The sequence below is a fragment of the Diospyros lotus genome, chromosome 5 (assembly GCF_014633365.1).
Source record: "Diospyros lotus cultivar Yz01 chromosome 5, ASM1463336v1, whole genome shotgun sequence".
Classification (NCBI taxonomy): Eukaryota; Viridiplantae; Streptophyta; class Magnoliopsida; order Ericales; family Ebenaceae; genus Diospyros; species Diospyros lotus.
Genome location: NC_068342.1, coordinates 36845734 through 36859170, shown reverse-complemented (window position 1 = coordinate 36859170; position 13437 = coordinate 36845734). Strand labels below are relative to the sequence as shown.

Below are 13437 nucleotides of genomic sequence, written 5' to 3'. Positions count from 1 at the left end.
AATGCTAAGAAGAGTAATCAAGATATTTTTTTCTAAAGAAATCCCAATGTGTGGCCTACCCACCCACAAACTTTTATTTTGTAATTTTTTTTGTGTTGTATGCAAAATTAATTTTGAAAATGTACTATTGTTACATTTTTTATTTGTATCAATGATTATATACCACATGTTATTTTGCTTTACGCTGATTATGTTCAAGGGGACATGGTTAGGAGTTTTTTAAGAAACACTTACGATATTGGTTGAGAAAGCTCTTGGAAGCATGTCAATATTGTCACAAGTGAATCGCGGAGTATAAACTTACATCTTCTTCCACACACACACATTTTATATAAATGTTACATTTTTTGAAATTTCTCAATTAAAATGTTCATTTTTTAACTTGGGTTCATAATTGGAATATGCAAATGTTCTAGGTAAGGCCACTAGTTCAAAGGAAAATGAAGTTCTTAAAGCATCGTTCGAGAACTTTATTATTATTATTATTATTTTGTGGCATGCCATATTTTATAGATATTATGTGTTTTATGTGATGAACTAGAAGCATATATATATATATATATATTATTTTGTGATATCAAACAAGCCTGCTAAAGTTATTGTATGAACTAAATTTTTATTTAAGGCGAGTCATTTTGTTTTAGTGGAAATATACAACTTTTACGTTCATATTTTGAGTTATAGTGATTTATAAATTTATCTTAAGAGTTCTTAAATATTTCAGGTCGCGATACTCAAAAAGTCTTTTTATTTTCTTTTAAATTAAACATTTCAAAAATAAAATAAAATTTTGGACCCCTTAGTACAAGTCACAAATTAAATTAAGATTAATATATGGAAATGAGTGTGTACACAGAAAAAGCCTCATATAAACTAAACAAAATACAAAATTTTAGATGTAAATATGAGACCTTTAAAGGTAAACTTCCCCAAGTGTTATTAAGGAGAATAATCTAAGTGAATTTGAAAAAAAAATAAATAATGAAAATTAAAAATTGAGTAAAAACACACTCTTTTACAAAATTGAGTAAAATATTGAAAATTGAGTAAAAACAAACTCTTTTGAAAATTGAGTAAAATATGTAAGGGGTAGTGAAAAATATTTAGAAAAAATATGTAAAAAATTATAAATTATAACATAAAAACACACTCTTTTAATATTTATTTTTTAATCATAATAATAATAATAATATATTTTTTAAAAAAATTGAGTTTTTTTTAAAATATAAATAAGCAAACAAATACTATTTTATATTTGTAGTTTTTATTTTTTTAATAAAAACTAAAAATTAAATCGGGCCATATATGTAAAGAACTAAACATATATATTCAACCAATAACGTGAAGACACGTGTTTTTATGAGCTTATAATGAGTTGAATGTTGGGCTGGGGCCCGATCCATGCTCATTGCTTCGACGTCTTCTGGACGATTTAAGTTCCATCCAACTTTTACTTGGTATTGGTGGGTGGGGCCGGTCCAGACTGGGCCCAATAAATAAAGTGCATTTTGGGCCTAGTCCTGGCCCGCCCACTAGCTGATTCTTGCTTCGTTTTTTTTAACTTTTAAGTTTTTTAAAAAAGTAATTTTTAAATTAATAAACCAAACCAAATGCTATAAAGACTTATTATAAGTTAGTTTTTATTTGACTGCCGGAATCAAAATACTAAGATGCGTTCTCTTTACTTTTTAATTTTTAGTTTTGACTTTTGAATTCATTTTTAATTTTCTGTTTTGGTACTCTGTTTTTAGAAAATTGAAAATGCGTTCTCTTTGTCATTTTGAAAAACTATTTTTTAAAATAGAAAATTAGAAAACGCGTTCTTTTTGAAATTTTGAAAATATTTTTTTAATAATATTTTATTCAATAAATTTGATTATTAAGTAAATTATAAATATTTAATGTTAATATATTATTAAAAATATATATACATTTTAAAGTTAATGAATTTTATAATATTTTTTTCCATTACAATAATAAAATATGAATAAATAAATAAATAAATATGTTTTGAGTTTTGAGTTTATTTTGGACGAAAACACTCAAAACAACTTTTTGTTGTTTTGAGTTTTTTTTACAATTTTTTTTTTGTTTTCAAAAATGCATTTCTAAAAACAGCAAAGAGAACGCGTTTTCAATATTTTAGAAAATTGAAAACTAAAAATGACTTGAAAACAACAAAAAGAACGCAACCTAAAATTTTTTTAAATTGATGAATATTTTGAACACAATTAGGATGTTAGTAAGAATTACTTGGCTTTTGATTAGTAATTTAATTTTTATTTTGAGTTATATTTTTGAGAGATTAGTGTTATTTTTTTAGAGAGATTGTCGTTAGTTGCCTATAAATAGACGACACGATATAATTTTATTTTTTAGACTTATAATTAAAATATAAGTTCTTTTACAGGATCAGATAGGTTGACAAATAAACTTACAGAATGAGAGTTAAAATACTAAAATATCTTCACCCACATTGCATTGAAAAAAGTATAATGTAATGTGACGATGACATTTTAATCTTTTACCCCCTATTCTGTAAGCCTGTCTGGCAACATGTCTGGCTCTCAAGAATTATTCTTAAAATATTATTGATTTCTCCATTATTTTTTCTCTCGACTTCTTTTTTTTTTTCTTTTGTCTTCTTCTTTTCTATCTCTCTCTTTTCTTCTTCTCTTAATTTTTTTTTAACAATGTGTTTTATTGTTGTTTTGCATCAAATTAGTATTAGAGCCAAAATCCATATATCAAAGCAACCCTAGTGCAACATCTTCTGAAAGTAGCCAAAATCTTTACCTTATCTATTTGGATCATTTCGATCCTTTTTTTTAATAAAAAGGCGGTCTTTGTCGTCTATTCAGAAGTCGTGTAGGTAGTCGGCAACCAACCTATTTAACTTATTCCATCACTTTTTGTCATAAGGCTAGGATTCGTTTGTTTGGGGGAAAGTGTTTTATAAAAAAACACTTATTTTAATTTTTAGTATTTGAGAGTAAGAAACATACAAGTCAACAAAAAAATACTTTTCAAACAATGAAAAATCAACCTTTTATAAGTTGGTTAATTTGGAAAAAATAACTTTTTTTATTTATAAATAGAAAAATCGTTATTTGAAACCTTAACTTAACACTACCATGCACCTATTTCGTCTCACTATCTACCTCATCGTCATCATTTTTGTCGATTATGCTCTCCATGCTTAGTCTCTTTCTCGTTTACGCAAAATGTCATTACATGATATAAAGTAATAGCATAACTAAAAAATTAAATATATTTTGAAAGTGTTGATATATGGCATGAAAATTCAACCATTGATTGGGTGTCTCTCCATTGTTTGGACATAGATGTATATGCATCACATATTAAAACATCATCCCATAACATCGAAGCCTTTACAAGTCAAATTCCTAATTCATCAATTTATTCATTTAGAATCTCCACATAATTAGAATTATTTTAAAACTTTGATTTTTCTCATAAATTCTAACAAAGGGTAAATTATCGGATATGGGTACGATCCAAGACACATATTAGTATGACTTATTATTCTTATTTGATTCGAGATTTGAAATCAAACTCTTTAAAGAAGAAATAGAGTGATTGAATCCTTTACAAATTAATAGATATAAAAAAATAACACACATTTAAATTAAAATAAATTCAACTGCTTGTGTATTGAATTCGTTGAATATAGATTTAAATTTTTAAATTTTGTAGATATTTTATCAATCGAATTTTTTTTCCATCTCTAAATTCAAAATTATTGAAACAAAATCCCTTCGATATGCATAAAAATGTATGATGAAATATGTAAGAGAATAGACAATTTCAAATTATTTAATTTTAAAATATCATTTTTTTAAAATATGTTGTCACCAAAAGGAGGAATATGTGTCGATTTTTTATTGTAGCCTATGCCACGTGGAGTTAAGTGGTTGTAGTACCGTACCATACGAGTGAACTCGAAAGTGGTGACTCATCTCTCTCTCTCTCTCGGGAGACATTTTATGGATAGATAAAACTTAAAACTTCAACCTCTTCCTTCGTCAGTTATACGAACCTTCTCTCTCCTTCACCGTCAAGTTTTCTCTCTCTCTCTCTCTCTCTCTCTCTTTCTGTGCGATCAAATCTAATAGTTATCGGCGATGGCAATAGTTGGAAATGATGGCGGCGGTGCTGGAGGGACTGGTGGCGCGCCGCAGAAGTTGCAGGAAGAGGGCAGCGACGGCCGCCACGCCTCCGCCGCCGACTTCGTCGAGCCCTCCTCCTGTCCCGAACCAACTCTATCCGAGGCGTCTGACAACCCGCCGTCTCTCCAACGCTCCAATTCTCACTCGCTGCTCTCTTTTTCCTCTTCCGACTCAGCCGCATTCGGCGCCTTCAACGACCCGGCCACCGCCGACGTCATCCTCCGGCTTTATATGGTGCAACCGTCGCAACTAGACTCGGAGTCGATCTCTGCCGAGGATTCTCGGGACAAATCCGAGATCCAGGTCTACTTACACTCCGGCGTCATTCGCCTATCAAAGTACTTCGCGGCGGTGTTGTCGGATAGGTGGCAGGGAAACTCCGGCGAGATGGATGGAGAAAACTCGCGGAAAATTTACCGGCTAAATTTGGGGATAGAGGCCGGGAGTGGATCAATTGAGCGCCATTTGACTGTTCTGGAGCTTCTATACACTAGTGATTTCACGAGCGTTATCAATAGCGTTCCGGCGGCTCTGTACATACTTCCGGTGGCTCTTCAACTGTTGTTTGAGGATTGTGTTAGGGCATGCGTTCGGTTTCTCGAGGCCGTGCCGTGGAGCGAGGAGGAAGAGAAGAGAATTTTGAGCTTGGCTCCGTTTCTCGGGAACCAAGAGTCTCGGGAGCTTCTCGCTAGGGTTTCGCCTGCGAGGAATGATTCATCCGAGGAAATGCTGCACGGGTTGATCGTGTCAGCGACTCATAACCACCAGAACACGGCGTTCGCGAAGGCTTTCGTGGCGAAGCTATTGAGGGAGTTCTCGTCGAGGGAATCGGCCCGGAGAGTGTTGGATAGAGCGTTCCATACGAGCCTGAAGATCGTGAAGGAGTCCTTGGAGGACTACTCGAGCCCAGACGTTAGAGGAAACCAAAACGAGATGGAGGCAATCCAGAGACTGCATTTGCACACGGCGATGACAAATGGAAGGCATTTGTTGTGGTTGGTTGAGAGGATGATTGAGTTAAGAGTGGCCGACACGGCTGTGACGGAGTGGAGTGACCAGGCCTTATTCACGGCTAATTTGCATAGGGCTTTCCAAGAAGAGGCCTGGAGGAACATTGTTCCGGGTCTTCCTACCGTGGTGCTTCGATGCACTAGCAAGCTTGCCAACGCCGTTGCTGCTGGAACCATTTTGGCTCCTAGAGAGGTACTGCTTTTTGACACCTTCTATTTGATATACATTACTATTTTCTCTGAAAGCTCACTTCGTAACTGCATGTTGTGAGAGTTGATGCTTATTTTGTGCTCTGAACGCTAATCTTCTTTCAATGTTCTTGTCAGGCTTGCAAATTGAACCTGTAACTGCATGTTGTGAGAGTTGATGCTTATTTTGTGCTCTGAACGCTAATCTTCTTTCAATGTGCTTGTCAGGCTTGCAAATTGAACCTGTAATTTCATATTGACAACATATCTGGTTGTGTGCAAATTGAGCCTGTAATCATATGCACAATTTATATGGTTGTTTCTGTCCCTATTTGCTCTTGTTTCGAGGAGTTTCCTCTTTTTCCCAGTGGAGTCATTTTGTTGCTTTAGACTTTTTAGTCGTTAAGTTTGTTGCTTAAGACTATATTTTCAGGGCAATTTGAAATGTTTCAACTTTGATTTTGAAGCATTCTTGGGTGATTTTCCAAACTCAAACCTACTGTGTTTTTATCCTCTTTCTTTGTTTCTGGGAAAGTAGAATCAGTGCTGGTAAAATTTCCCCATTTTTTTCCCCTGGGACAGTAGAAATCATAATATTATGACTTCTGGTTAGAGCTAGAGAGGATTTGGAGGTTTGGGACCAAGAGAAGCCTTATGAATACCGTTTTATGGAGGATTGACTGCAGTAGTAGTTGTTATTATGTAGCCAAAGTTGCAGTCAGTTGATACATGTCAATTAAATGCCTTGTTATATACAGCAATTGCAACTATGCTGGGGGTTGGTTGAATATTATTGATGTGAATGCTGCTAAAAGTACTGTATGGGGTCAGTTGAAGATATTTTTGGAAATGATGTTTTAGTCGTTGGTTGACCACAATTTTCGTTATCTCTGCTGGATTTTGCTTCTATGGAGCTTTGCATTTAGTGGTTTTCGAAACACGACAAATAAATTGTTCCATCCGGAATTTTTTATGGGTCCCACAAATGTGTTTTTTTCCCCTTTCCAGTAAGTCCTGTAAATGTGTTTTGGTTGCTGCACCGCCAAATCATGCAGGAGCTGTTATACTCCCACGTGGCGGCCCATAATTGCGCATTTGTTTTCTCTGTCTAAAATGTGTTATGTTTCCTTTTCCTTTGAACTTTATGAGATGAGAGTCATGAGACCATAAAAAATCCCATATAGGATGTGAAGATTATGTTATGTCTTTGTAGTTTGTATAGTTTCTATTAAGAAGCAAAGTCTTTTCTTTTCTTTTGTTAAGTGAAGCAAACTCATTGTTATGAGTCTTCATCGCCATGATGATGTGGTTTTGCTGCTATTCTTCTTCTTTTTGGAAAAATTGGTAATGAGGTGGAAATATGTTTTGCTTTATTTATGGTGTTTATTTCCAGTTACACTTAGTTTTCTTGAAAACTTGATACCTTTTGGTGCTTCAAGCCTTTAAGAGCTATGTTTGATATGTTATTTGCGTTGTTTGCCCTTTTAGTTTCGATGATTCCATTCATTTGTAATGAATAACACCTACAAAGTTCAACTACTGAAGGAAGCTAAGCTGTTTATATTGTGGTGATCATGATCAGAGCATATGAAGAAAAGAAGAAATGCCAACTATTTGGAAATGTATTTACCCTATATCTAGTAACTTCTTGTAATTACTTGTGGCCTGCGTATCAAAAAGATCAGAATTTTCAATTTGATAGCGTTCCATTGTCAAATATATAGCTTAGCATAACTGAATGAGTTAAACATGAAAGTCATACCATCTTTGCTAATCCAAAGATACAGGACTAAATTGGGTAATTTATATCAGCAATTATCTTCTTATATATGTGCCACTGTTCATCTTTTAAGGCAGTTCCATGTGCTAATGCCTAGTGGACATTGTTTCTAAGTTTCTACATAACTTTTAGGCTGGATGGCTCCATTTCTCTTATTGTCACTTGTGAGTTCGAGGCATCTCTCAACTCATTCAAACTGAAAGAGCCTCAGACTTGAGTTGGACTGGTTTTGGAGAATGGAGGTAGGGTAGTATGGTCCTTCTTGGTTAATAGCATCTCCATGCATTGGTCTAGAAAAATGATGATTTATTGTTGAGTGATTATTTGCATATTCTTTTTGATTTTTTTGTGGAGTACAATAGATTACAACAAAAACTTGTTAGAAAAGCAGAAGGTGAAAGCTACTTTTGCTTAACTGTTTTTTTTTTTTGGCTAGGTGGAAAACATACTTTTGCTTAACCTTTACAACGACAAGAACATACAAAGCTTTAATCCTACTATTTGGGGTCTGTAACATGAATGTTAGCTCACCAATCATTTCTATTTATGACCTTATATTCTGTAAGCCCATTATAATTCATATCATACCTAAGATTGTTCCACCAAGTTGTTCTTGATTTTCCTTCTCTTTTGCTAAGGTCTTGTTTTATTACTCCATCAACTCTCTCCTTACATGAGACTATTGGTCTTCTTCACCTTTGCTTGACCTTTGTGAAAATAAATTTAGAAATGGTTGGATAGTTAGAATTTATGTAGCTGATCTCACCTATTGGGATTAAAGCTTGTCATTGTTGTTGTTATTGAGTAAAATGTGTTATTGAAGTGCACTGTGAGTGAACCTCTAGTTCTCATCTTTGCATAGATGAGAACTAGAGGCCATCACACTGGCACAGGGTTTCACCTACCCTTTAAAAATTTGTCTTGGGCTAAATCTAGGCCTAGTTGAATATTTTGCATCTACCAATGATTCCCTTAGTTGAGAGAATGTTGAACCTGTCCATGTAGCATGCAGGAGTACAGTAGGATGGGGCATCTTTGTTTTTGATAGATATTGGGGTAGGAGGGGGGTTAGTTTCTTTTCCCAGTTGTACGTGGCCTTTGCTCGGTATTCTCTAAGGTCTGTAGAATAGCTTTCTAGGGAGTAAGCAAACTAGCTTTGAAGATTAATATTTTTATCATCTCCCCCCCCCCCCCACCACCACCACCAAAAAAATAATAATAATAAAATAAAACACACACATCCACATCTATGCCTCCTCTCTGTATTTTCACTTCATCTCTTTTGTCTCCTATGTCACAAAGAATGTTATTTATTGTCTTCTCATGATGTCTTTTGAAGAAATTCTCTAGCAGTTTGGACTGTGCCACCATGTAGTTTGAGTTATCTTCTTGTCTAGTATGATTATGATGTTTCTATTATGAAATTTTAATTATTGCATCTCCATTTAATTATAAAACTTGTGCGCGTGTAATGCACCTGTCATCCATGTCAAGATGTTAAATTTTCAGTGTCTGTAGGATGCTAAATAAGAAGACTTGCAAGATCTTGAGATCTTTGATAATTTCTTGTTCCTTTTCCTTTTTGTTTATTTCATTACTCTCTCTCTCTCTCTCTCTCTCTCTCTCTCTCTCTTGTTGTATATATATGTGTCTATTATCTCCATCTCTTCTTCTCTTGTTTTGCTGTCATTTAAGAAAAAATTCAAGCACTAGACAGTTCGGAAGGAGGATAATGTTTTGGTATTATTTTCGATCTCTTTTGTCTCTGCTTTAGTTTTGTGAACCAGAACAATAGCTGGAGAGAATTTGAGTTTAGCAAATGCTTCTTTCTGTTATTATGTAAACAGCAGAACAGAGACGGTTTCAAAAAAGTGCCTGCAATGTGCAGAACTGGTACACCCAATATTCACTCTTAATCTGATTTGACCTTCCAATGTCCTGTGAGTGAATTTTTTTTTTTCAAAAGTATGGATATAGTTGGAACTTTGAACCTCATGCTTCTTTGCCAGACATGTCACACAACAATAACAACGTACCAAACCTTTATCTCACTAAATAATATGGGGTTCCATGAATTCTAGCTCTCTCCAGTTATTTCTATAGCAAATATCATACTTCGAGTTTGCCAGACACAAATTCATAAAATTTCTTTTTCCATATTAATGAGTGCGTGCACATTTTCTATGGCAAGTAGTAGCTTACATGATTTAGATGGCTTACATTCTTGAGCATTAACTGATCTCTGCCACAGGTGAGGACAAAACTCGTAAAAGACTGGCTCCCAGTGGTGAGTATATGCAAAGAGAATGCCTCGCCCATGCTGCCGGGTCAAAAGGAATCGTATTTGGAGCTGGAAGAGACGTTCCTGAAGATCATCTCTACCTTGCCCATGTCGGATGCACAGGAGTTGTTGCAGCAGTGCATCAGCTTCACGACTCGGAATCTGGAGGACTGCCCGCATCTGGTAGCTGCATTCAATACCTGGTTCCGTAGGGCAGCTCTTCCCCCACAGCCTGAGAACCCCTAGGAGTAGAGCGCCGAATGCTCATCCATGGACACTCCAAAAAACAGGCCGTTTGTTCTGTGCCTTCCCTGTCAATTGTCAAACATTGTGCATAGTATTGACCTGATATGGGTGAGCAGCTGTAAAGCTTGATGCCGCCGTGTACATACAGCCATTTTCTCCGGCGACGTCAAGAAAGATAAAACTCGTGTTTTATGATCTTCTTGTACATATAGATATACCCATATAAATATATACCCAGTTAATTACTCCATCTAGACATTTTGTTTTATCCTTGTTTTGGGCACCTGGAGCTGGAAACTGGAAACAGAGAGAATAATAAATCTTTCAAGGTTTTGGCCCTACAGCGTCAATGTGTGGCTGATTCTGTTCAGTCCACTTGATGCTGTTCTTACCAATTATTTTAACATTAGTTTCATGATCTTGATTGATTGATGCTGTTCTTACCAATTCTTTTAACATTAGTTTCATGATCTTGATTGATTGATGCTGTTGATTATTATCCCAATCAAGTGTAGTGGGTAATGGGTATGATTTCTATAGACTAAAACAAGTCGTATCAATTTGTTTGCATTAGTTTAAGAGGAATTTGGTTTGCATTAGTCTCATGCTTCCTCTTTAACTGCAATTCATAAACAAACCTGTAGGTGGGACTAAGTTAGCTTTTGTTGTTAATCTTTGTGTCTGTGACCATCAGATTCTTATGTTCAATTTCCAATCGTCAGTAGAACAAATCAAAACTGAACCCATCTGAAAATATTGAGAACAAGAAGCAAAACAACATTTTGTTTTATAATTTTATTTATGTTATTTAATCTTTTCAAATAGTGGTGAAATTTTTGCATTCCATATAATATAAGAGTAATGATAAGAGTGTCGCATCTTTATTGGAGAATGTGGGAGGTAGAGGAAACAATGACACATGGTCTTTTTAACTTTCTCCTCCAACGAAAAAGCGCCAAATACATGACTCCTAATATTATTTATAATATAATTTTATTTCTCATATGTTGAATATATTTCACACTTTATGAAGTTGGAAGGAGATTATCATACAGTCGACGTTCAATTTTAGCCGAACCTGATTCGTTTTTGGACTGCGGTGAGTAAGTCCAAAGTGCCAAGAAGAAGAAAACAAAGATCTCAGACGTGAGTCAACACCAGGATTTTTTACGTGGTTCGGCCAGAACGATATCTACTCTATGACCGCACTCTAGTTATTTTCTCAGAATGGCGGTATTTGATTATTCTCCATATCCCTCATGATATCTATGATTCTTATTTATACTGAGGGACTTTTACAATTTAGATAACATATAGAAATACAATGATTACATAATGGGGGACAAACAACCCTTATCATCTTCACAAAACCGGGAGTGGGATCCTCATTACGAGGGGCATAGGCTGTTGCAAGTAAAGTGAATAGTCCCTATCTCTGACTTCTCAGCAGTTTTACCACTTATGCGAGCTAGCGATTTTAGGCCAGCGACCTGGGCAGTCCAGCGAACTAAGGGTTTTATAGCGAGCTCGTTAGTCGATCGTTGAAAGCTCACTAGAGGTTTTTACCAGGAGCTCACAAGATGCTTACTTTACGGGATTCGAGATTCGGTGATGTACGGATTTCCTTTGATGAGGTCGCTTGGACTTTCTGGGCTCTAGGTGATTGGGCCAGCCTATTGGACTGAGTCCGGCCCACGAGAAGTGAAACAGAAATGGCGTACAACATATACTTATATCAACATTTTGTGTGACGTGGATCACCATAAATTTGTACACACAATCCAAATGGTAGAAACCCTTGCACATCTAGCTCAATTCAACCTCGTTATGTGATTCACTTGCAACCAAAGACCACTTAAGACTACTTGAGGTGACCCCAAAGATGCCCTATGTTAGTTAGTGAGAATAAGGAGTGATAGATAATTGCTTGTTGCTTGTGATCTAATTGATGAGAATCAAAGACAATTGTTACCATTTTGAGGACATACATTGGGATAGGGATTAATCCTAATTTATTTTTATTTATCTTTATTAATTTGATTGTTATGATAAGATTGGCTTGAGTTAGACATTCATGCTACTTAATAATGTGGTGTCGTGTTGACATTGATAGGTTTATTTGTTGTGGTTAAGTGACAATTCGATACATTAATATATTTTATTTTTTGAAATTTATATATTTTTTTGAAATAAAATCAACTCAATGTCAAAATGCATTTTAAGCACTTCCATGTCTACATTAGATTGAGATGAAATTAATTCTACATAAAAATGCTATCCATGTTTTCTTATAATACACATAGATGATGAACTTTTAGTATTTTCTTATAAAATACTAGAGATTAACTCGTGCAATATATATGTAAATAAAAAAATATATTTGACATTAAAATTTAATTTTTTATTATTTTAGAAAAAAAAATTAAATCAAGAAGAGTTTGAAGTAATGGTAAAATTGGTTTTAAATTGATTTAAGAGGTCAGAAAAAAGTTCAAATTTTGTTCACATAATTTTTATTTTTAAATAAAATATATAAATAATATTTTAAAAATTACTAAGGATCACCTAAAGGGCACGAGGTTATTGTTGTTCTTCATTGGGGTTGGGTATTAGTCTTGAAAAACATTTTGAATTATTGAAAGGGATAATGTATGTGATCCTATAAGATAAGAAAAGTTATCGATGAATTTTATGCACTTAAATCAATGATAAATGATCATTGAATATTTGGATCGATTTATCCTTCTCACTATACAAATCACTTGTAACCAAAGATCTTTAAGATTATTGAAAATATCTCAAAAAGATTATACTTTGCTCAAATTAACAAAGATATATAAAGAGTGACAAATAATTACAAATGATAAGAATATATGTATATATAAGGAGTCTTTACTATAAAATCATTTTTTATGGGTCCATGTCTCCTTTGTCACCTTTTTGAGTGAATGGGTTGAGATAGGGATTAATCCCTAATCATCTCTATCCCTAATCGTCCATGTGCCATCCATGTAGCTTGCTAAGGCAGTGTTATCATGGTGTTGGTAGGCCCAGTTGTTGAGAATGGATAATCTGCCACATAAAAAAATGCTAATGGTGTTTTCTTAAAAAGTACATAGATAGTGAAATTTTAGTATTTTTTTATTATAAAATATTAGAGTCATAACTCATGTTATGTGAACGTGAATAAAGAAATATATTTAGATAGTATTTATTAATTAAAATAGATATTAAAAAATAAAATATAATTTTTTTTAATAATAAAAGTTTTTTTTTATATTTATTAAATTTATTTAGCGATTCTTGAAAAAAAAGTCACGTGACTTCTTATTTGAATTTTTCTATATAAATTTATCTCTCTCCTTAGATATATTTATTTAGATTTTTACAGATAAAAAACAAATAACGCATATATCTTTTAGTGCATTTATTTTGGAAAGTTTCCTAATCTTATCGTGATCATTCCATATTTTGGTTTAAAAAATATTTTAACTTTATTTTGATATAATTTTATTTTACTCATTTTAACATTAACATATGTAACAAATAATTCTATAATAGGTAAATATTATCTCTATGACACCGGCTTCCCATTGATTATGGGATTTCTTGCACCATACCGTAGGACTCGTTATCATTGTGGAGATATTGAGGGTCAACATCCTGAAAGTAGTAATGAGTTGTTCAATTTTCGGCATTCATCTCTACGTAACGTTATTGAGAGGACAATTGTTTTTTTAA

General features: G+C 34.0%; 1 protein-coding gene across 1 annotated transcript; it reads left to right on the top strand.

Annotated features, from left to right (window-relative positions):
* The first annotated feature begins 4034 nt into the window (after positions 1–4034).
* LOC127802845 (BTB/POZ domain-containing protein At3g05675-like) lies at positions 4035–10128 on the top strand. The gene is made up of 2 exons (XM_052338895.1): positions 4035–5393; positions 9421–10128. The coding sequence occupies exons 1-2, from the start codon at positions 4146–4148 to the stop codon at positions 9694–9696; spliced, it is 1524 nt and encodes a 507-aa protein (XP_052194855.1). The 5' UTR covers positions 4035–4145; the 3' UTR covers positions 9697–10128.
* The last annotated feature ends 3309 nt before the right edge of the window (positions 10129–13437 follow it).

Coding starts and splice junctions, on each gene's coding strand:
- LOC127802845 (XM_052338895.1), top strand. CDS start 4,146: ATGGCAATAGTTGGAAATGATGGCGGCGGTGCTGGAGGGACTGGTGGC. Junction 5,394..9,420: donor CCATTTTGGCTCCTAGAGAG/GTACTGCTTTTT, acceptor TCTCTGCCACAG/GTGAGGACAAAACTCGTAAA.